The sequence below is a fragment of the Trachypithecus francoisi genome, unplaced genomic scaffold (assembly GCF_009764315.1).
Source record: "Trachypithecus francoisi isolate TF-2019V2 unplaced genomic scaffold, Tfra_2.0 Lachesis_group17, whole genome shotgun sequence".
Lineage (NCBI taxonomy): Eukaryota > Metazoa > Chordata > Mammalia > Primates > Cercopithecidae > Trachypithecus > Trachypithecus francoisi.
Window position 1 is genome coordinate 68956103 of NW_022681462.1, and position 25555 is coordinate 68981657.

General features: G+C 35.1%; 1 protein-coding gene across 3 annotated transcripts in view; it reads left to right on the plus strand.

Moving 5' to 3' along the window:
- SOS1 (SOS Ras/Rac guanine nucleotide exchange factor 1) overlaps positions 1–25555 on the plus strand; it is a 151130-nt gene that overhangs the window by 93391 nt on the left and 32184 nt on the right. For all 3 annotated transcript variants that reach the window (XM_033175942.1, XM_033175943.1, XM_033175944.1), the window contains exons 7-13: positions 2994–3104; positions 3184–3282; positions 14372–14499; positions 15283–15938; positions 23639–23720; positions 24498–24620; positions 25253–25356. In XM_033175942.1, coding sequence (XP_033031833.1) covers positions 2994–3104; positions 3184–3282; positions 14372–14499; positions 15283–15938; positions 23639–23720; positions 24498–24620; positions 25253–25356 — 1303 coding nt within the window. The remainder of the gene's footprint in view (positions 1–2993; positions 3105–3183; positions 3283–14371; positions 14500–15282; positions 15939–23638; positions 23721–24497; positions 24621–25252; positions 25357–25555) is intronic.

The following is a 25555-nucleotide window of genomic DNA, read 5'->3' on the forward strand; positions in this document are numbered from 1 at the left end:
TGTATTTTTTAGTAGAGACGGGGTTTCACCATGTTAGCCAGGATGGTCTCGATCTCCTGACCTCGTGATCCGCCCGTCTCGGCCTCCCAAAGTGCTGGCATTACAGGCTTGAGCCACCGTGCCCGGCCAGAATTTTTTTAATAATTGTGAAAAACAAGAAACAGTTATCTATCAGTGGAGAATGGATTTAGAGAAAATGATATATTCATACAGTAGAATATTATACAGAGTTTTAAAATAAAGTGAAAGGAACTGTATAAATCAAAATAGATAAATCTTGAAAAAATTTTGAGTATAAAAAGCAACTTATAGATGAATGTATACATTATTATATTTATATGAACTTTGAAAGCATGCAAAACAACACGTTGCTTTGTTTCTTGATACATATGTAATTATGATACAAAAACGTACATGGGAAGGAAAAAATTCAAATTCAAGGTAATGACTACCTCTGGTCATCAGCAGGAGATAAGCTTATGAAAGGGAGCCTAAAGGAAGTAATTACATCTATATTGTTTTATTTCTTTTCTAAAAAGCTGAGGCAGGTATTATAAAATGTTGAGCTTTTCTGAGTTCAATGGTGGGTATAGTTAGGTTAGGCTGTTCTCTGTACTTTTCTGTCAATTATGTGTATTGACAATTTTATATTTCCTATGAATATTGTTACATTTTAACCAATGAACCTATCATAAAATCATCTGTTAACTCATACCATCTCTCAGAATTGCTTACCATTCTAAAAACTTGTCTTCAAGAATAAAACTTTGTGAAGAGAGTTTGGATTCTTCATTAATTGTTGATTTTTTTTTCTCTTGAGATTAGCTATTTCAAAATGATAGTACTAGCTACTACCATTTATGCAGGGCTTACTCTGTGCCAGACACTATTATAAGCCTTTTACTTATATCTCATTTAGTTCTGTAACCAACCCTGTGAAATAATTATTATTCACATTTCCAGTGGGAAACAGGCTTAGAGAAAGTAGTTTGTCAAAGGTTACACAGCTAATAAACAGTAGGGTCAGAATTGAAATGTGCATCTCTGTGACTCCAAAACCCATGTTTTTAAGCCACATTATAAAGCCTTTTCTTTACCTGTAGTTATAAAAATTGTGTAATAAATTAGGGCTTATTGAAAGGGGAGGAGGACAAACATGTCTGTGGCATATGATCATTTCTGAATTGGAAGAGACCTAAGCTATAAGCATCTCTTCACATTTGTAGTCTTCTCTCCAATGCACTGTATTCATACCTGACTCCATCCTCTTGTTATTTTTGAAACCTTACTATCAATTTCTGTAAAGCATAATAGACTGCAATTTCTGGTGTTATATTATGATAGCAATTTTTAGTTGAGAAGAAAGTTGAAGGAATTAAAAATTGGGAAGTCAACTAGGAGCCAGCTCAAGGAATCCAGTATGATTTGGAAGTTTACATGCCATATTGCATTTTGCAACAACCAGAGCTCCTATCTTCTGATGTCTGATCTGGTGGTATTACTAGTCAATCATTTCTTAAAAAGCAATCTGAGGCCAGGCGCAGCGGCTCACACCTGTAATCCCAGCACTTTGGGAGGCCGAGGCAGGAGGATCACTTGAGTCCAGCAGATCAAGACCAGCTTGGTCAGGCCAGGTGCAGTGGCTCACGCCTGTAATCCCAGCGCTTTGGGAGGCCAAGGTGGGCGGATCACGAGGTTAGGAGATCGAGACCATCCTGGTTAACACAGTGAAACCCCGTCTCTACTAAAAATACAAAAAAATTGGCCGGGCGTGGTGGTGGGCGCCTGTAGTCCCAGCTACTCGGGAGGCTGAGGCAGGAGAATGGCGTGAACCTGGGAGGCGGAGCTTGCAGTGAGCCGGGATAGCGCCACTGCACTGCAGCCTGGGCAACAGAGGGAGACTCGGTCTCAAAAAAAAAAAAAAAAAAAGACCAGCCTGGTCAACATGGCAGAAACCCTGTCCCTACAAAATACACAAAAAATTTAACCAGACACGGTGGTGTGCGCCTGTGGTCCCAGATATTCAGGAGACTGAGCAGGGAGGATTGTTTGAGCCCAAGAGGCAGAGGTTGTAGTGAGCCGTGATTGCACCACTGCACTCTAGCCTGGGTGACAGAGTAAGACCAAGACCCTGTCTCAAAAAAAAAAGCAATCTGAAAAACATCATTAAGGGTGATTTAATTCATAACCTTCTTTTGTTTCATTCCCTTCTGCCTCCTTCTACTATGCTCCTCCGCTAGATGTCCTCTTCCTCTTGCTAGAATTACCCTTTATGGAAGTGAGCTCCTGCTAGAATCTAGAGCACCATTTTCATAATAGTTTTATACCAGGAATACAGCACAAGATAGAAGAGTAGCGACTCTGTTTCTGCTAAAATCAAGATACCTACTCTTTTTTTCCCCAGAAATCTTCAAAACCAGTATATTCTGGTCTTTTTAACTGAGCCATTAGAATTTAGTTTATTGATTGGTGATATTAATGATGGCAACATTTTGGGCAGTTCGGATTTTGTTTAAATTGTGAAATTAGAACAATGAATTTTAGATGTTACTTCTGGTTTATAGAATATGAAAGTACATGTCTACCACTGAGAACTATAAAAACATGTCTGGTTTCAGTATTCTAAATGTTTATACCTTACCTAGTTGTACATGTCTATATTCTTTGTTGTTCAAGTTAAGCTTTGTTTTCTAGAACCAAAAGTCTGCCCACTCTTACGGCCATGTTTGTTGATAATACTCTACTGGAAACCTTTAATGAGAGCTGTTATAACATAAAAGGATTCTATTATTCATCAGAAAGAACTGATTTACTCTCTTACTTGAGAATATTGGGATCTCTTCTATTAAAATTATAATTAGTAGTCATATAATTTTTGTTTAGAGACTTTCAAAGAAATACATAATTGTGCTCGCATAGTCATGCCCCATAATTAAATCTTTCTGTGTTTGTAATGGTGGATTATTTATGTTTTACCTTCTTTATTTTCTAAGGAACTGGCATTTGATCCGTATGAATCGTATGCTCGAGATATTTTGCGACCTGGTTTTCATGATCGTTTCCTTAGTCAGTTATCAAAGCCTGGGGCAGCACTTTATTTGCAGGTATAGTAATTTTTAAATCAAGATGTACAATGTCTGAAAAGTAAACTTAAAAAAAAATTAAATCACTTTTTTTTTCTAGTCAATAGGCGAAGGTTTCAAAGAAGCTGTTCAATATGTTTTACCCAGGCTGCTTCTGGCCCCTGTTTACCACTGTCTCCATTACTTTGAACTTTTGAAGGTAAGAAAACTCTTTATTGTTATTTATAACATATTGAGGTGTGATGAATTTTTTTTGCTACTTTATTTGTAAATTATTATGTGAGTACCATGCACATTAGTGTGTTTCCATTTTCTTTTTTCAGTTAAGAAGCAAATGGAAATCAGTCTGCAAAAGAGGAGCAAATTCTGTTGGTTTAGTAGTGAATTTTATTTTTAATTTTTTTGTTTTTCCTTTTTTTCTTTTACTGGTTTTTATAGTGAATGTTAAAGCAATTGTCAGATATTTTTATCTTGTACCTTTACTTTTTGTTTACATGGCTGATTCTTTGAAAACCACCTTGGATTTATGCATCACAGTTTCCATTTGGGGACCTCAGCAGACTCAGGGACTCAGTGTGAGGATAAGAGAGCCAGTGTGAGGATAAGGCCAAAGTAATGGGGAAGGTTAGTTTACCTGACTTTGATAGCTCAAGTTTGCAACTGTCTGTATTAAACTGTTTATCATTGCTTTAGAAACAATACATTTCTATAATCTCAGTAAAAATTGCCCATTTGATTACAGTTCAAAATATTAAGCACTGACTGAAAGGAAAGGGGTTGTCTCTTTTTTCTTTTCCTATTATATACTGAAATTAAAGAAAGAGTCTGTATAAACTATAATTCAGTAGTGTAGCTCAAAGTGATATTCTCTCTACCTTTAATGGACTAGCCTTGTAAAGACAAAAGAAGGCATGCATTAATAGCATTATTATTTCTTTAGCTTTCAAATGAGTATTTGTTTCATCAAAGAACACTTTAGTATCATGATTCTTTTACGGAGAATATATTACTGGAAATCATATTTATAGTTTGCAGATGATAAAATGGGCTCTCTGTAATGAATCAATGAGTGAACAGAAGGTCTGTGAATTTATTAACAGTAAACTGGAGGAACTGTCATCCCTACATTTTCTCAGGTCTCTGCACTGCATTTGGAATTCAGTTTGATTTCTCAATTAGGAATGTTTACATTGAGAAAAGACTCAGGGAGTTAAAAGGTATTTTTAATCACCAGGCAGAAATGACAAAAGCTCTTAGCAATAGATACCGTTTAAGGTCTTTGGAAATACAGGATGAGTATATTAAGAGGATAATCAAGAGAGGAAGCATTTAGTATGTAAAATCTTTACAAAGAATTCATTATTACTAACTATACTTATAATGGGACATTTACACACTGTTTTGTTATATAGAATTTTTCTTTGTAATGGAATTTTTTTTTTTACCTGAGCCTGTAATGAAATTCAGAAAGATTCAAAGGCCATATAAAATCTTAAGGCCATTATCAATTTATAAATAAAAACAAGAAGGCCAGGTGCAGTGGCTCACACCTGTAGTCCCAGCACTTTGGGAGGCCAAGGCGGAAGGATTGCTTGAGCCCAGGAGTTGGAGACCAGCCTGGGCAACATGGCACGACCCTGTCTCTACAAAAATAAAAATAAAAAAATTAGCCAGGAATGGTGGTGCACACCTGTGGTCCCAGCTACTCAAAAGGCTGGGCAGGAGGAACACTTGAGCTCAGGAGGTCGAAGCTGCAGTGAGCCATGATCATGCCTCTGTACTCCAGTCTGAGAACCAGAGCAAGCCCCTGTCTCAAAAAAACAAAACAAAACAACTCCCCCTCCAAATGAACCCAAGAAGCTTTGATGAAAGTTCAGAAGGCTATAAAACCCAATCATCTTAATAATAGAAATTTTTACTCTTCCAAGTGTAGCCTATTAAAATTTCTAAAATTATAACTTACATTAATAGAAGTATAGTAAGTGCATCATTTAGCAATTAAAAATTTCTACTAATTTAAGCATGTGTATCTCTGATTCATATTACTGCCTAAGTTATATTGCAAAGTTAGCAGTATATTGGGCAGGAAATTTTGCCTAATTAGTCCACAAGACTCTCATTTTTTTTTTTTTTTCTGTGCGCCTGTAATCCCAGATACTCAGGAGGCTGAGGCAGGAGAATCACTTGAACTCGGGAGGTGAAGGTTGCAGTGAGCCAAGATCACACCACTGCACTCCAGCCTGGGTAAAAAGAGCAAAACTCCATCTCAAAAAAAAAAAAAGAAAAGAAAAAAAAGAGTTTCCTAGCAACCCTGGATATGCCAAATCTGTTGAGGGTTCCGTGTCTATCCTGGTTCATATTACTGCCTCTTCGCTTGTCCTTTTTTCCCATTTATCTGGAATTCCTCTTTTACCCTCTCCAGGCTGGAGTGCAGTGACGTGAGCTCAGCTCACTGCAACCTCTGCCTCCCAGCTTCAAGCAATTCTCCTGCCTCAGCTTCCCGAGTAGCTGGGATTAATTACAGGTGTGCACCACCACACCCGACTAATTTTATATTTTTAGTAGAGACAGAGTTTCACCATGTAGGCCAGGCTGGTCTCAAACTCTTGACCTCAGGTGATCCGCCCACCTCAGCCTCCCAAAAGTGCTGGGATTTCAGGTGTGAGTCACCATGCCCAAAGTGAGTTCCTTCCTTTCTTTACATACATCTCTTTAGAGAACTTGTCCCATTTTTATTGTCTGCCAAATTCAGCTGTTTGCTCTGTGAGGAATGGAGCGCTATTATCTTTGAATTCTCATACCTATCACAGTGTCTGGCATTTAGGCATTCAGTGAATGCTTGTTAAAAAATGAATGGCAAAAAATACATATACATTTTCCTTTAAATTCCTATGTCTTACATTTTAAAGAAAATTTAACTGTAAATTTTATATAATTACATTTATTTTGGAAACTTAGGTAGAATGTCTTAAACTTTACAAAATCAAAAGATAAGTTTAGCTGTTAATAGTATAAGACTTTTGAACACAAAGAAACAATAAAATGGTGGTTACCAGAGGCTGGAGAGTAGGGGAGTAGGGAGATACTGGTCAAATGACACAAAATTTTAGTTAGGAGGTGTAAATTCAAGAGATCTATTGTACATGATGGTAACTACAGTTAATAACAATATATTGCATATTTGAAAACTGCTAAGAAAGTAGATGTTAAGTGTTCTCACCACAAAAAAAGTATGTGTGTTAATGCACATGTTAAGTAGCTTGATGTAGCCATTCCAGTTATATACATGTATCAAAAGATCCTATTACACACCATAAACATGATTTTTACTTGTTGATTAAAAAATAAATTAAAAATAGTGTAAGACTTTAATGCTACTAAAACTGAAAAAATACTCTTTCCTTCAGTAGTTAAAGTTAGCAGCCTAGTCTTCAGACTCTTTAACTTGAAAAGTTAAAGTTAATTTTTTTATGAAGTAAAAAAACTTCCTTTGTGCCCTTTTGAAATATTGCTTCAATAATGTGATTTTTGTATGTGAAGTTTAATTTACTTTATTAAACAAATTTAGATTTATTGGGGCTAAGTAAATATATTGACCAATATTTTATTTTATTTTTACTATATTTTGAGACAGAGTCTCACTCTGTCACCCAGGCTGGAGTGCAGTGGCATGATCTTGGCTCACTGCAATCTCTGCCTCGTGGGCTAAAGTGATTCTCCTGCCTCCCAAGTAGCTGGAATTACAGATGCCTGCCGCCACACCTGGCTAATTTTTGTATTTTTAGTAGACACGGGGTTTTGCCCTGTTGGCCAGGCTGGTCACAAACTCCTGACCTCAAGTGATCCACCCACCTCGGCCTCCCAAAGTGCTGGGATTATAGGCGTGAGCCGCCACACCTGGCCTGACCAATATTTTAAAGGTTAGCAAATCAGCACATGTTTGGTTCCACAAAAGTATTAACTTTTTCTTTGTTCCTTAGACATAGGATTTTATCTCCCCAAGATGCACCCAAACAAACCTTAAAAAAAAAAACATCCAGGATGACTTTGAATTCCCTAGAAAATTACCTCTACTTTTTCTTGTATGCTGGGTCCTTTTAAACTAAGGGAAAGTAAGTTTCCCTCTATTTTAAAATTCAGGTTGAAATCTTATGTTGTTATGTGTACATGAGTGTATTTGGTTTCCTAAGGCTGCTACAGCAAAGTACCACAAACTCAGAAGCTTGTAAACAACAGAAATTTATTCTTTCACAGTTCTGGAGGCAGACAATCTGAAATCAGGGTGTGGGCAGGGCCACACTTCCTCTAAAGGCTCTAAGGAAGAATCCCTGCTGCCTCTGCCTAGCTTCTGGTGGACCCCAGCAATTCCTGGTGGTCTTTGGCTTATAGATGCCATCACTCCCGTCTTTTCCTCCATCTGCACTTCAAGTTCTTCACAGCTTCACGTACTTCTCTATGTGTCTGCATCCAAATCGCCCTTTCCTTTCTCTTACAAAGACACCAAGTCAGTGGATTTAGGGCTCACCCTAATCCAAGATGATCTCATCTCAACTTGATTACATCTGCAAAGATCCTATTTCCAAAGAAGATCACATTCATAGGTACCAGGGGTTAGGACTTGAACATATCTTTCATGGGGACACAATTCAACCCTTAACAGTAAGTTTTTGGTACACTATAAAAATAAAATTTTTGTTGTTCTGTTTCTCCAGCATACATACTGGCTACATCGGCTTTATACAGTGGCTACCCCCTAACACCTCCATCCCTCTTTTTTAGAGATAGGTCTTGCTCTGCTACCCAGGCTGGAGTGCGGTGGTGTGATCATAGCTTGCTGCAGCCTGGATCTCCTGGGATCAAACAGTCTTCTCACCCCAGCCTCCCAAGTAACTGGGACTACAGGCATGCACCACTATGCCCAACTAATTTTTTTAAATTATTTTTTTGTAGAGACAGGGTCTCATTTTGTTGCCCAGGCTGATCTCAAACTCCTGGGCTCAAGGGATCTTCCCACATTGGCCTCCCAAAGTGCTGGGGTTAGTGGCATGAGCCACTGCACCCAGCCTTTTTTTTTTCCCTCTTTCACCTTTTTTTTTTTTTCGTTTTCTTTTTTTGCATTAGGCCAATTATTTCATCCTGATCTTAGATTTTTTATTTTTATTTATTTATTTATTGAGATAGAGTCTTGTTCTGTCACCCAGGCTGGATTGCAGTGGTGCTGTCACAGCTCACTGTAACCTCGACCACCTGGGCTCAAGTGATTCTTCAGCCTCACAAGTAGCTGGGACCACAGGCACATGCCACCACGCCTGGCTAATTTTTTAAAATTATTGTTTGTAGAGATGAGGTCTAGCTATGTTGCCCAGGCTGGTCTCAAACTTCTGGGCTCAAGGGCTTCTCCCACCTAGGCCTCCCAAAGTAATCCCCAAAGGGATTATAGGATTATAATCCCAAAGGGATAGGCGTAAACCACCGAGTCTGGCAGAGAACCAATGGAGGTTCTCTCTAGGGTACATTCCCTTGAACCAGCTCTCTAAATTCAGAAATTCTTATCCAGAAACCCATGGGCTCAAAGCTACATGGTATTGGAGCTGACCACAGATGTTGAATGTCTAAAGTTAAACATAGGATAGTGTACCACAAGAGCCATTGTAAACAAACAGTTAGTTATTGCATTACTGCAGTTTTTTATTTAATTTTTTGGTTTTGGTGTTTGGGGTTTTTGTTTTGTTTTGTTTTGTTTTTCAGACAGGGTCTCACTCTGTCACCCAGGCTGGAGTGCAGTGGTACAATCACTGCTCACTGCATCCTCAATCTCCCAGGCTCAGTTAATCCACCTACCTCAGCCTCCTAAGTAGCTGGGACTCCAGTTGTGCACCACCATGCCTGGCTAATTTTCTTTTCTGGTAGAGACAGAATCTGGCTATTTTGTCCAGGCTAGTCTTGAACTCCTGGGCTCAAGTGATCTGCCCACCTCAGCCTCCCAAAATGCTGGGATTACAGGCGTGAGCCACTATATCTGGCCAATTTTTAATTTTAAATAAACTTGACTACTGTGAGGTGCATTTGTAGTTAGTGATGTTTTCTCTGATTAGAACAGAGAGATGGTTTTAAACGGCATATTTTCACAAATGACATATCCTAACGTTTTTTAGGGTTGATTGCCTGTTTAATGTTTGGAATTGAAATCTCATTTTAAGAATTTCATCTTCTCCACCCATACCTTTTAGGTGTGTTGGTATCATAAAATAATAATTTATTTGAATGTCATGACCTTTCTTTCCCTCAGCCTTTAGTGGAATGTTTAAAATGATGTCATGGCAAACAGGAGCAAAAGGCTTGAATTACTCAGCAGTTAATTAGTTCTGGAATAATTTGGATAATATTTCATACATTTGCTAAGAGGGCTAGTAAATCAGGTGTTACTCTTTGCATTTTCCATGTTGTAATCCACTGTCATGTCTCATCAAATAGTATACAAATAAAATTCCAAAATCAAAACGTGAACCTAATCTTTGCTTGTTGTATTCTCTTATGTTGTGATGAGCTCTTTCTATGCATATAATATTTAAAATAAATGGAGATCTTTATTTTTATATCCCAAATGTTAGACAATTATAATGTATATTTCTTGGCCGTATACTTTGTCATTCTTATGCATTGCAATTTACCTGTTTTATGGAATAGGTTTTATTTAGTGAATATTGAGGTTTTTCAAAGCCATTTCAATTATTTGGGTACCTATTATAGTGAACAGTCATGGGACTGAAAGTCAAGAATTGTGGGTCCTGGACCAGCCTGTTAGTGCCTTCAAGTAAATGGTAGTTCCTTCATTGTATATAATGCCATGTTGGAGAAAATTAATTCCAAGAAATAAAAACGAATTCAAGCATTCTTTTTTTTAATCAAAGGGAAGCCATTATATGATTGTGAATGAATTGAGCATATAAAATGCACTCGGTACAACAATTTATTTTTTATATATCAAACAATCTTGAGTTTTATTCTCCTGAATACTGCTATATTCTTTGTATTCATTTTAGTATTTTCTTTTGACAGCTCCTTACATTTAATCCCATTTTTCTTCCAGGGTTTATTTTGCACATGGAACACACCATATTGACTACTGCCTCCTTACTTATTTCTAAGGGACCAAAAAAATTAGTCACTGGTAAAATGGTTCTTTCTTGTGAAAAGTTAAATTTTATCATCTCAATAGAGCATATGAGTTTTCATTCTGCTTTAAAATATGATTCCTGGCTGGGCATAGTGGCTGATGCCTGTAATCCCAGCACTTTGGGAGGCCAAGACTGGTAGATCACCTGAGGTCAGGAGTTCGAGACCAGCCTGCCCAACAAGGCAAAACCCCGTCTCTACTAAAAATACAAAAATTTTCTGGGTGTGGTGACATGCACCTGTAATCCCAGCTACTCTGGAGGCTGAGGTAGGAGAATCACTTGAACCCGGGAGGTGCGGAGGTTGCAGTGAGCTAAGATCGTGCCACTGTACTCCAGCCTGGGAGACAGAATAAGACTGCATCTCAAAACAAAAAATATACACACACACACACACACACGTATATATATACACACACACGTATATATACACATATACATAGATGTACATATATATACACATATATACATACACACACACATGTATATATATGAATCCCTAGATGAGTTTAAGTACAATCTCATATGGTAATATAATCTCAGGACTTAGTAATTTTTTAAACTATTGAAATAAACTGCCTTTGTACAAATGTAATTGTTACTATTGCACATTATTATTAAATAGGCACTCATGAAAAGCATGGTATTGAATATCACTGGTAACAGGATGCTGCTTTGTTGAGTCTCATTTACATACTACTTGCCACTGCTTTGTTTCTGTAGCCACAATAAGCCACCCTTTTGATGTAGTTAGCTTGAATTATTTTGCACTAGTGCCCAATTTAAATTAGCTATGTTGAGTAAAAGAAGCAAAAAATGCTTACAAGAAAGGTCATTTATTACACTGAAATTTATTTGAGAAGCTTGCCTAATGCTATAAAGGTAAAAATGACATTTTGAAAGTATTTCATCAGGAAAGTTTTATGGGTTGAAAAAATATTAACATTTTTGAGATACCAGAATATTCTGTATGTAAAATGCTACAGTTAAATAGTAGATAAATGACTCCAAAACTTGAAACATTTTTAGAATAGAAAATCAAAAGGATGTCCAAATGGATTTTTTCTTTTATAAATATCTTTATGTGTATGAGAATTATATATTTTGTCTACCATTAGGTATGTTTTCCTGAATTAAAAATATAAAAAATTTATCCAGGACAAAATATCAAATGCTCAATATTCTGCTACCTGTTAGTTCTTTAAGACTGAAAAATTGCCTTGTATCTTACTGACTTGAATTTCTCTGGGCTTTACTTTTGAGTGATTAAATTCTAAATAAACTCAATGAACTAATTCATTGTTCAGTGGTGCTTTCATTAAATTTGCCTTTTCTTAAGGTATACAGCAAGCTTGTCTAACCCCCAGCCCAACACAAATTCGTCAACTTTCTTAAAACATTATGAGATTGTTTTTTGCAAATTTTTAAAAGCTCATCAGCTCTGGTTAGTGTTAGTATATTTTATGTGTGGCCCAAGATAATTCTTCTTCCAGTTTGGCCCAGCGAAGCCAAAATATTGGATACCCCTGGTATGTAGCTTTCAATGTTAGATTATTTGTTGCTTTAAAGACTAAACTTGATAATGTTCATGGTAACATTTTATTTGTCTCCCAGAATTCTGCCACGTGAGAGGCAAATAGTTTCAAATGATAGGGATGGAAGGTACTTTGAGAGATTACCTGGATTCCAGCCTTCAGCCTACCAGTAATATCTGTTAAGTAATAACCTAGTATCTTTCTTAATGAACATCTGGCCATTGGCTTTCTTTAGCTGGCCATATCGAAGAACCATACTATGAATAAAAGATATTTTGAGTTTTTTATTAATATGTACACTTTTAAAGTCTCTTACCCTTTGGAAAATATCTTTCATTACCCTTTTTATGTTGAGAATTGTTATGAATAAATTTTTTTTTTTTTTTTGAGACGGAGTCTCACTCTGTTGTCCAGGCTGGAGTGCAGTGGCACGAACTTGGCTCACTGCAACCTCTGCCCCCTGAGTTCAAGCAATTCTTCTGCCTCAGCCTCCCGAGTAGCTGGGACTACAGGTGCGCACCACCATGTCCAGCTAATTTTTGTATTTTTAGTAGAGACAGGGTTTCACCATATTGGCCAGGCTGGTCTCAAACTCCTGACCTCGTGATCCCCCCACCTCAGCCTCCCAAAGTGCTGGGATTACAGGCATGAACCACCGTGCCCAGCCTAAACTTTTCTTTTACTTAACACAGTTAAAACTGAAAATTTTCCTAAAAATGTAGATTACGCCTCTAGTAGAAAGTATGGTGAGTTTTTAATAATGAATGTAAGAAATCTGGATAATAAAAGCTAAGTATTAAACATTACAATATGGTATTTATTACTTCTAGAATATTTGAACATTCAAGTATTTTAAGTAAATTTTAATAGAAATGGTTTAGAATATAAGTAAGAAATCTGTTTACTTTTCACAGGTCATCAGTGCATGTGGTATGTGTGTGCCCATGCGTGTAACTGATTTTTATCAATTGAAGCAGAAAGGAATGTATTGTTGACCTTTAAGGAATACCTGTGAAAAACATAAAATCCTTAAAGTACTAATGTACTAATGAATAATGAAGCTAATCGAAAAGTAAACTTCTAGCTAGGCGTGGTGGCTCACGCCTGTAATCCCAGCACTTTGGGAGGCCAAGGCAGGCAGATCACTTGAGGTCAGGAGTTTGAGACTAGCCTGGCTAACATGGTGAAAACCCATCTGTACTAAAAGTAAAAAAAAAAAAAAAGTTAGGCATGGTGACAGACACCTGTAATCGCAGCTACTTGGGAGGCTGAGGTAGGAGAATTGCTTGAAGCTGGAAGGCAGAGGTTGCAGTTAGCTGAGATTGCACCACTGCACTCTAGCCTGGGGTACAGAGACTCCATCTAAAAGAAAAATAAACTTCTTTATAAATCATTTTGCATATTTTATAATTGTATATCTCAAGTCTTTTCGTTTATGGTAGAGAGTAGGTATTCCTAAATTGTTGGATGAAAACTCTGTTGATAAAATGTTACTTTATTTTATTTTAATAGATGGTATCTCAAACTCCTAGGCTCAAGCGATCCTCCCACCTGGGCCTCCCAAGTGCTGGGACTATAGGCATAGGCCATTGCAGCCAGCCAATATGTGATTTCTTAACTTTTCTTTTGGTAACCAGGAACAGGTTTAGAAGATTTCAGTTACTGAATTATTGTCACTCATACATCTGTTAATTGCTTGCTTGAATCGTAGCCACCTTACTGTATTGATAATTAGTTATTGATGACTAAGTTCTTGTTAAGTACAGACTTTGACATAGTTATTTGCCAGTAATAGAAAATACGCTTGAGTTTCATAAATATGTATATTGCAGCTTTACTCAAAATCTTAATGTGGATATGGACAAAGTTCTTTATTATACTAATGTTAATTCTGTAGTGTAATTACAAAGAAAACCATTTACACTTACATTGTGTTACCATTTACAAAGTGCTTTGGTTTTTAATAACAACCCCTAAAAGTAGGCAGGGTAGGCTTTTTATAAGCCTTATTTGGCAAATGGGAAAAGTAAGGCTCAGAGATCAAGTGACTTGCCCCAAGGTCACACAGCAGTAGAGTCAAAATTTGATCCTAGGTTTTGTAATTGAGATTCCTTCTATTATATTGCATCCTTCTCTGTATATTTATCTTCCTTATCATCTCAATATTATATAACAGTAATACAGGTATCAGAAACCTAAGACAAAATTCCACACTTAAAAAAAAAAAACCTCCTCTACATGCTTAGTGCTATGCTAACTCCTGTGATCATTCAATAGATCGATTATGCTCCCCATTTCTTTTCAGTGCTATGCACCTTGAGAAACTACATATTACTGCCTGTCGCAAGATGTAACCCATCTTAAAACTGCTAATCTTGGTCTTTTAATGTAGAAAACTTGGTTGTGTATTAATAGTAACACACAAGAAAAACACTTTTAAAAAGAATATTTAATGACACATTTAAAATTTTTATTGTGGTGACAGTTGAATAAATGTTATTTTTATCCATAAATGAGCTTATTATTATTCTATCCGAAAGTGTACTACTGGTTCAGATTTGTCATTTTGGCTTTACAGCAGTTAGAAGAAAAAAGTGAAGATCAAGAAGACAAGGAATGTTTAAAACAAGCAATAACAGCTTTGCTTAATGTTCAGAGTGGTATGGAAAAAATATGTTCTAAAAGTCTTGCAAAACGAAGACTGAGGTGAATATTTTTACTTTTTAAAATATCCTTCTTTTTACCCTGAATATTGTGGTGTAAATTCAGGGATCTCAGTTCCCTCCTCAAGTAAACAATGAAGAAAATAGTTGTAGTGACAAGCCTGGTCTTTCAGAGGAAGTGACATCAAAGCCAAGAGAATTGTTATTGTTTGAAAAACCTTTCATATTTGTGCATTTTCCTTGCATACTCCCAGACAGGACCTCCTGAGAGTCAACTGGTAAGCTAAAGGAGAGACAGAGTAAAATGTGTCGGGTAGATTTATGTTGGCATCGTTGTTCTGTCAGAGTAAAATTATTAGTGTCCTTAATTTTAGGGATTATATAACTTGAGGCATTAATTCAGATAACATTGCTTCCACTTTCCTAATTGTAGCATGTGCTACATGTTTTTAGCTTTGGGTCTTGTCCATTTAAACCCTTCTAAATAATTTATTTTAATCTTTCAAATTACTTTTTTTTACTGACTTGGGCTACGTTTTGTCATTCTAAATATTTAGTAGCCAAGATAGAAATAATCATTTTGTAGTTACATTTATAGAGTAGAATTTTGTCAACCATCATTGTACTTTTTAGAACACTGAAAAAATTTCTAGGTTGCTTTAATTTTCAAAATTGTATAATTGTGTAATACTAATCTATTTGGGGAATTAGTGAATACCTTCTCAGTGAGACTTGTAAAAATCTAACTTTTACACTTTCCCTTATTTACATGAACTCTAGGTTTTCTGTCATCTGTGTATTTATAATGCCTTTTTCTTTATTCTAGTGAATCTGCATGTCGGTTTTATAGTCAACAAATGAAGGGGAAACAACTAGCAATCAAGAAAATGAATGAGATTCAGAAGAATATTGATGGTTGGGAGGGAAAAGACATTGGACAGTGTTGCAATGAATTTATAATGGAAGGAACTCTTACACGTGTAGGAGCCAAACATGAGAGACACATATTTCTCTTTGATGGCTTAATGATTTGCTGTAAATCAAATCATGGGCAGCCAAGACTTCCTGGTGCTAGCAATGCAGAATATCGTCTTAAAGAAAAGTTTTTTATGCGAAAGGTACAAATCAATGATAAAGATGACACCAATGAATACAAGCATGCTTTTGAAATAATTTTAAAAGATGAAAATAGTGTTATATTTTCTGCCAAGTCAGCTGAAGAGAAAAACAATTGGATGGCAGCACTGATATCTTTACAGTACCGGAGTACACTGGAAAGGATGCTTGATGTAACAATGCTACAAGAAGAGAAAGAGGAGCAGATGAGGCTGCCTAGTGCTGATGTTTATAGATTTGCGGAGCCTGACTCTGAAGAGAATATTATATTTGAAGAGAACATGCAGCCCAAGGCTGGAATTCCAATTATCAAAGCAGGAACTGTTATTAAACTTATAGAGAGGCTTACATACCATATGTACGCAGGTAAGAAATACGAAGTTGCCTGTCACTTTTGTTTTCCTGCTTCAAACTGATTTTCTTTCCTGCGTGGGTTATTGTTCCTAAAATAGAAAAGAAACTAACAACCAAAGACCTCTTTTCTTTGACTAAAAATACCACCACTTTGTATTTCTTTGGAATGTTTTACTTTTTCTACTATACTTACATACTTTTTTTTTAACCTTACCGTCAGTTATAGATGAGAAAATGAGGTAACTTGGCTAAATTTATCCAGTTAGAAAGAGAAGAAACAAGACTAAAGTTAGTAATAAATCACCATTATTGGAATCTAAAAAGTTTTTTACTCCTTTATCTTTTTTTCTTTCTTCTCTTTCCATTACTGAGATTATAAAGTATATAAAAATTTTAATATAACAAAATTATACTGGTAGTACAAATATACACAGCATTGCTTTCTCTCAGTTTCCACTCCTCAACCTGATTATTTAATATTAAATGTTGCAATTCTGAAAGCCAGGGATTCCAGTTTTATTATAATTTTTCACCTAGAAATGTCTATAGTCATTGTATTTATTTTACTGACCCAAAAATTTAAAAAATCATAGGAAATGTAAACAGGCTGCCTAGATTTTACATGAAAAACAAATAGGTTATTGTCATTTTTTTCCCAAAGTTGTTTTTTGAGAGGTACAATTTTTTCAGTAGTATGACCTGCCAATTTAGTTGCACTTCACCAACCTTCTCTGTGTTCTTTATGATCTAGACTACAACGGTAAAAATGTTTTATTCAGTTACCCAAAATCTGTGATTACAAAATACTTCTTTTCTGCTTAAGGGATTTTTAAGGCTATAAAAGTTCAAATTGCCCTTCTTGCCACATTTTCCTGGTTTTTAAGTCCCGTTAGAGGACTTATAGAATTTTTATAACATAAGCATTCTAAACTTTTTATCATTTCATCCTAAGTACCTTTGTTTGGGGTTCCTAGACTCATTTGGAGTAAAATTAATCTTTAGATTTTTATCTGTGTTTGTAAGAAAGAGTTTTAATTTTTTTTTTTCCCCCTGTAGAGCATTGTAAGAAGACTTACTACTAGTTTACTGTCACAAGTCAGTGATATTTGGGCAGGAAAACATTTTCAAGTTACAAAATTTTTAATTGTTTCTCTAAGACTTTATTGAGTGATAAAAGTTTTCTCTAAATTGCTATGTTTCACAAAGTTAATTTATGATTATTAATAAGCAGCTGAAGAATGACAACTATTTTCTGGGGAACTGTGCTTTTTATTTATTTTTTAAATGAGGACACTTTAAAGCAAAGTTAACTGGAACAAGCTGATACTTGTTTTGTAGTCTTGAAAGTCTTCTTCCCTTAATGTGTACAATGTTAGCTAAAGTCGGTGGACATGGTACTTTTGTAATAGTGGTTTGTTAGTTATTTCTGTCTGATACCTCTTTTCTATATCAATTTTTAGCTTTGGTATACAGTAATATTTTGAGTGCTTTTACTTTTAATAAATATAAAACACTTAAATTTCAAGATTTATAGAACTTTGCCAAAGTTAAGTGTATTGAAAATTTAAGTTGATGAGATTATTTTACTTAAAAAAGTAAGTTTTTAAAAAATTTCTTCGAATAATTTTTTGAGAAATAAAAGGCCAGTGTTGGTTTTGGAAGTGTTGTGGCTAAGTTTTTTGACATTTTTCTTTTCTCTCTTCTTTTGAAGCTTAACTGAATATTTTAATTTATTCCATAAATATGTTACTGGTGAAACAAGTCTACAAGCAGCTTTCGTGAGTTGTGGTTTACAGTACGCACAAATTAGTGTTAACTGTTAGCTTATTTGAGCTATTCTGTAAGGCCTATTACTGAAGTTATTACTGGCAACATAGAATGGTTTTTAATAGACCATCTATGAACTTGTAAAACTGAAATGGACTTTTAAGGCCTCACTACAATGGTAACAGATCAAGTTACCATTTGTTTTTAAGAACTGTTGGTCTGCTCTTCTTCTCTCATCTTTCTTCAGCCTCCCCAAAGAAAGAAGGGATTTGTGATTTGATTAGTAGGTATGTTTATTGGAGAACATACAGTACAGGTTGTCGCTTACACTGAAACAAAACTAACATTTAACTTACACATTTTTATTTTATTATATAGAATTGTAATAAAAGACATTGGACATAATACATGAGAAAAGTTAATGAATACTATAAGACACCACTTACAGACATCTTTAGATGATTATAGCTTGGTTAGACATTGTCATAAAAACAGAAGAGAAACTGGTTTAACCTTACTTTATTCAGACTTCACTGTGGTGTCAGCCAACTTTATCCCTCAAATATTTTAACAGTAATGTACAAAATGGAGCTATAGATCTCTAGTGCTAAAAGAGATGTCCAGGCCTTCACTTTGTAGACAAATCCCAAGGCCCCTGAAGATTGTATGATTTGCCAGAAGTTCTATTACCAGTTAATTCCAGAACAAGTCAAAAATTAGGTTTCTTGACTCTAGAGTATACTTTCTACCATGTTACATTGACTCATATAAGGTGATTGTTTTCATGAATAGAATATGTTGTAATTTTTAAATTATATGTGTTAATAATTAAGTAAAAAGATCTGGTACAGATGTGAGCTCATAAAAAATAAATAAATAACTTCCTTGGTTTGAACTGCCAATAATGTAAATGGCTTGTTCATTTCTGGGCAAACGTGTATACTATGAAGATATTGTCAGTAATTTTTTTTTTCTTATTGAAATAGGATATAGGTAGGCTCTGACTATAGATACACTTTCATTGGAATGCATAGATTTTTTATGTATAGATACTGATCATTATTATTTTTATTTTTTTTACAAAACCCAATCATTAGTCTATTGATGTAGTTTGCTCTGTAAAGGGAAAGCTTTGTGGAAAGAAAAATTTAAATTTAGGTGAATTAGAAAGTGGTTAACTTGCTTAAAAGATTGCAACAGGGTCTTATGTGGAATCTAATTTATAACTTGTCTCTCAGATTCAGTGTTTCTGGATGTATCGTAATTGGCTAACTATATCAGAACTTTGGGATTTGTCCCAAAAACTAGGGGAAAAATTATCCAATTGGATGGATCATTCTAAATCTGGCAATGGTATGAAGAGACTATTATCCTAAGTAAGAAAGCACAAAGCAATATGCACAAATAAAAAGTTGAGAGTAGGAATTTCACTTCTGTTACAGACTTGTTGTAGGCAACAAAACACAAGTTAATTAATGAGACCTAAAACAACATGAGTAGAGAAATGATAGGTGGTGCTGTGTCCAGTTTGGTAGTCTATTTTAGAAAAATGAGATGACCCTGAAGTAAGGATAATAATTCAGAATTGACATTTTATGGGAAATAAAAGCTTTGCATATTGAAGTGAGCGAAAAGGTGTTTCCCTTGCATGGTAATTTCTCTTTTACAGAAGATGGTATTGAAAAAACTTAAGCCAGAAGATATTTTTGCTTAAAGTATTTACTGCTATTTTATACCTTCATATGGAAAAGCCTCAAAAACCTGAATTAGATTTATTTTGAATTTGTGTCCTATATAAGCTGAGATCTTTTGAACAATTTTTTATCTATAGGACAGCGCTGTTCTATTTTTGTACTCTCTGATTTTTTTAAAAAGTGTTTGTGCGTCAGCATAGCGTCTGTTTCCTTTTTTAAGGAATTCAAGACTGATTGTTTATAAATCCTTGTTGAGGAGCTTATTGTTTCTTGTAGCTTTTTAAATGGCTGCATTAAAGGGAGAATTATCATATGAACAGACATCCTGATTATAATAGTGTTTTACTATGGTGGTTGGGGGTAGGGTGGTCTTTTATATAAATAACTTCTTTATGTAATAAATACAAAGTTCACTGACTTTGTCAAATAAAATGTCAAGTGTCAATCAAAATAGGCACATAAGGAAAAAGGATTGGATTCTCACTTCCCATCTATATTCTGAACACTAATGTAGGTATACTCTTGAGTTCCTAAAATTTTGAAGTATTGTGCAGTAAATATCGAAGAATGGTTTTATAGTGAGGAAAACAGAGACAGCTAGAAGGTCAGCAGAAAAAAATAACTCCAGCTTCTGTTTGAAATAACCTGGACCTAAACCAGATTGGTGATGGTAGAGTGGTAGGTATTTATATAGAGTTAGCTATTTTGATTTGGGGAAGCAGAGCAACTAGTGAACATGGTGGAATCCTTAGCACAGGGATTTGAGAGTCAAGTAGCAGAGTAATGTTATCTCTAATGATGAGGGGGAAAAACTGTAGAAAAAGTCTTGGTTGTTGACCATATTGAAATCCATCAGGAGGTCATGTTTGAGAAAGAACTTTGTGGAATTATCTCCACAAGCAAGTGATAAACAGAAAGGAAAATATAAAAATGGGCCGTTTTTAATTTTTTTTCTATGATTATATATTACTGCTTATGTTTTAAAGCCAAACCCAGACTGGCTTTTGTATTTTCATGTGTTTACCTTTCATCTCTCTCTGCAACATGGTTTTAGAATATGGGTAGATAACTGCTGCTCCACAACTAACAACGGCAGTATAAAACTTAGCTTTTCCCATTGCTTAATCAATGGAACTAGGTACTCTGTTTTCTTTCAAAATTATATAACCTGTCCTTATTGATGGGTGTTTGTTTATATTATCTTAGCTCTTTACATCATCAGTAAGATAAAGGTCTCCAGTGGTTAGTTACAGTCATTGAAATGGAGAAACTGATGCAATAGAAATAAAAATAACATCTGGAATTTTTATGCTTTTCTGTGTAAAATTTCAAATATAAGTATTTTGTCTTCTTAATATGTTTTTCATTCATTAGCAATTTTTCATTGCTTTAGATTAAAAATAGAATATAAATTAATACAAGCCTGGGACTATATGCAGCCTTTAAGATATTTTTTGAAAGTACTTAAATTTTTGCCAGATTTTCTTGGTTTGTTTTTAGTTTCTGCTGCTTTTGTGTTTTTGGCAAAACTACTCAATTCCAGTCAAGCTAAAAACAACTCTAGAACCTAATACAACAGTCATGATTCTGGGAGTGTGTATTTCACTGCCAGCTGCAGAACCCCTGTACAGTATACAGGAAGGTACAGCTGTTAATTCCTAAAATCTAGAAGAAGGCTGATCAAGAGTTACAGAATCACAATTAGACTGCTAATCTTTCAGTGACTTTCTGGTGCCTTTAACCAAGATTAGCAGTACAGGTACATTCTGAATTAATCATTCATAGTGGTTATATAACTCATGGTTTAATTCTTTATATTTAGATCTCACAGCTGTAGAAACGTTCAGGGTTTCTTTAATCCAGGGAGGTTAAACAATATGATAGAAAAGAGCACTAAATCAGGAATCACATGATCTAGGTTCGGGGTCCGTCTCTGCCACTCTACAGTATGACCGTAGATAAGTCTAGTTCCATCTCTTCCTGCCCTGCTTACCTCACGGAAATCATACGAAATAAGTTATGTCGAAGTTCTTTGAGAATGTTACATAACAGACCAAGAATTGGTATGATCCCATTTGACTGTGGCAATGAGACATATCATGGCTTTCCCAGCATTATAATCAATTACTAAAGTGCTGAAATGGCCAGAAGTTTTGGCTTAAGATGAAAAGTCTGTTTAGAAATAGCTTGCCTTTAAACATAGCCACAGTTTTCTTAAAACATACTTTAAGTCACTTAGAACTTGCTTTTATTCTGTTTTTCAACTTAAAATTCCCCTTGATGTCCCTCAAATTTTTAGCCTGATTTTCATGGGATTTGAGAAAATATGGATGTGGCTGTTGATTTTAGATTTTTAGACTGAAATAAACTTTTCCTTTAAAAAAGGGAGAGGGTACCCTAAATTTGGAACACAGGTCAAGGATGCTTGGAATACTCTGTACTGCGGGTGTGGGCTCTCTCCAACAGTGACAACTCAGCATCTCTCTAGTGGCCACTGCTTTTGCTTCCTAAACATGCTGTTTTGAGTAGCCTCACCTTACAAATAGATTTGCAGAACAGGAAGAAGATTCTTGAAAGGGAAGATTGTGATGAAACCGATAAAAATCTCTGTATTAAAATCTTGTACAGCCTTCTGTTTTAATATCTTTTCTTCTGGATGAGACATTAGTCTTTAACTTTTGAGGAACTCTGTAACTGAAGACAAACAATAAAATACCAACAGAGAGGAAATTATTAAAGGATTATATGTATTTAAATTACTTTTATCAGTAACCCACTCTAGCCTCAGAAGGCATAAAGCTAACGAAGAAGGGGACATTTAAAACCAATGTATTTTTATCCTGTAAATCTTGCTTTAACTTAAAATAGTATTATTTTAAATTCAGGGTTGTCTGATACTTAAATCAGTTATTATCTCGATGACCACATATATCAATAGATTGGAAGTATATTTCTGTTTTATGATAAATCCATGAATCTGCTTTTTGGGGAAAAAGTTATTATAAACATTTTATTTTAAGGCTAAACCTAGGATGGTTCTTAGTGAGAATCAGCCTAAATAGAAATTTTCCAAACAAATACATTGTGCTTTTGCTAAATCCTATGCTAATAAAAGACATTGTGCTTCTTATAAAACTTTGACCCATGTTATGTAGCCTAACAGAAATAAAGGCATCTGCTACCCTCTATGAATTTACTATTGGCGTTTACCAGTCCCTAATACAAATAGGAAAAGAATGCTCCCAATAAAAGGCTCAAGTTACTGAATTTTCCCCTCCTTAAAAAAAAAAAAAAATTTACAATTAAATGTGGGCCTTAATAAAATTTGAGTTATAGACATGAGTGATTTCCCCCTCCCATTATGGGAGATGTCTTTCCCCCTCTTTATGCAGAAGACAACAGCCCAGGTCTCTTGTGCTGGTGACAGCAGCCCTTCTCCACAACTTAGGAGAATACTGTTAAGGAGAGATGGGAGTAGGCCAGGCCTGCGGGAGTGATCACACTCAGCTTGTTTTACTTCATGGAGATGTGAATGAAAAGTAGGTCCTTTCATGGAAGGGATTGGAGACTCCTATATTTATGATTGACCTCTCAGTGTGACTACTTGAAATAAAGGCAATTAAAGGTTGGAATAGGACCAAACCAACATAGTCTATCACATTTAATAGTTTTAATAGCTTATAAGTATTTGTAAGCATCTTTAAGCAGTTGTGAGATTTTTAGCAAATAATTTTAAAACTGTATTTAACTTAAGCTACTACTTTATAAATTCCAGTTTCCAGTTGTATACTCTGTTAACATGATTTAAAGAAAGCAAGACAAGTAATCCTAGATAAAGTAATCTTGATGAAAGGAAAAGTAATGGGTTATTGCTGTGGCCTTTCTAAGGGAGATAAACCAACTGGTGATGCTTTGAGATCCTGGTAGCAGGTGGGAGGGAAGCCTGGTTCCCTGCTTTACCTTTGCTTTTCTTTCTTGCTCATTCCTATGGCCGATGAGTTTAAGATCATCTTGTCAGTGTACAGAGGGCAAGAAATAAGTTGATGTAAAGTTTTAATATCAATGTTTTCACCACTAATTTAGGAGGCACGAAGCTAGCAGTGCATTACCAAGCCCAAAGTCTTCTGTTTGTCAAAACATTTTGGAACTTTTAAACTTGACTATTTGATCTATTTTGAAAATGTAAATAATAGTTTTAATCATTTTGAATCAGAGAGTTTAATTAAAGATATTTTTCCTTTTTCTTCTTAGATCCCAATTTTGTTCGGACATTTCTTACAACATACAGATCCTTTTGCAAACCTCAAGAACTACTGAGTCTTATAATAGAAAGGTCTGTCCATTTAAAAAATATTTAAGTTCATTATTTTTTGTTAAAAAAGAAATTGAGCTAAGATCTTATGTTTTTCAGAAATGTTAGATGAGCTTTAAAATATACTTCACGAGCACTTTTTCAATAAATAAAATCTCTTAAATGAACATTTATTTTATGTTAGCTTTTATTTCAATACAAAAATAAGTATTTTTTGTATGTGAAAACTCAGTATTTGAAATTTCAAATTTACAGAACGATCTATATAAAACTTATAATTTAGAGTCAAGAAATTCAAATTTTGATGAGTTAGATGTTCTAAGTAAGTTTTCAAACACACTTCACGTTGAGTAAAATGGAGCTTGTCAGTGAACAAATACTGTGATGGAAGGAAAATATTTCATGTACCCAAACAAAGAGCAATCAGTTTTTCTGGAATTACCCTTAACAGTGATTATGACTGTCACCTGATTTAGAGTAATTCCACAGACCAAAAATGAATATCAGTCCCATAACTTTATAGTCACATTTATTTTTAGAATTTGCATGTATTCTTTATTTTGTTTGTAGTTAGTTTTATCTATATTGGCAAGTACTAATTTCTTTTAAAATTTTAAAAATAATTTTATTAACCTTTAATATTATAGAAGTCTCACTTGTTTACACTGATATGCATATTTTTAGTAATTTTTTACAGTATTCTCTTGATTTTGCTGACAGGTGAAAACATTTGTGGTTTTCTATTTGTATAACTCGATATAATTAATATTTTCATTAATTTGTTCTATTTTATGTTAGGTTTGAAATTCCAGAGCCTGAGCCAACAGAAGCTGATCGCATAGCTATAGAGAATGGAGATCAACCCTTGAGTGCAGAACTGAAAAGATTTAGAAAAGAATATATACAGCCTGTGCAACTGCGGTAAGCATTAAATAAATGACGTAGGCCGGGCGCGGTGGCTCAAGCCTGTAATCCCAGCACTTTGGGAGGCCGAGACGGGCGGATCACGAGGTCAGGAGATCGAGACCATCCTGGCTAACACAGTGAAACCCCGTCTCTACTAAAAATACAAAAAAAAACTAGCCGGGCGAGGCGGCGGGCGCCTGTAGTCCCAGCTACTCGGGAGGCTGAGGCAGGAGAATGGCGTAAACCCGGGAGGTGGAGCTTGCAGTGAGCTGAGATCCGGCCACTGCACTCCAGTCCGGGCGACAGAGCGAGACACCGCCTCAAAAAAAAAAAAAAAAAAAAAAAAAAAAAAAAAAAAAAAAAAAAAAAAAAATGACGTAATAAGTCTTTATCAAACTTTCGCTTTAGTGTTGAAGTATGCCTTTCCCAAACAAGGAGCAGGGTGACAATAAAATTAATAAATTTACTAATTAGAGCAGTTATCAGAAATTATAGTGTAAGTCTTAACGTAGAATTTTGGAAGTGTTAGGCACCCTGATAAGAATAATTTGGTAAGAGTTACTGTGTTTTCATTGTATTGTACCATGCATTGTGATACACATTTATGTTTGATTCCCATGTAATTCAATTCTGTGTTAATGCTGTAGAGTATTAAATGTATGTCGGCACTGGGTAGAGCACCACTTCTATGATTTTGAAAGAGATGCATATCTTTTGCAACGAATGGAAGAATTTATTGGAACAGTAAGAGGTATGTTTTTTTTTTAGGTGCTTAGTTTTATATGTAATAAAAGTACCAACACGGTGACTATCAATTGATGTTATTGTGGTTCAGTAATACGAGATGTTTATAATAGTACCAGCATAACCATTTGAAAAAGTTAAAAATTTCCATCAAACAACATTTAGACCTGCAAATTGCTCAACAGTCACCCTGTTGATCCAATGTA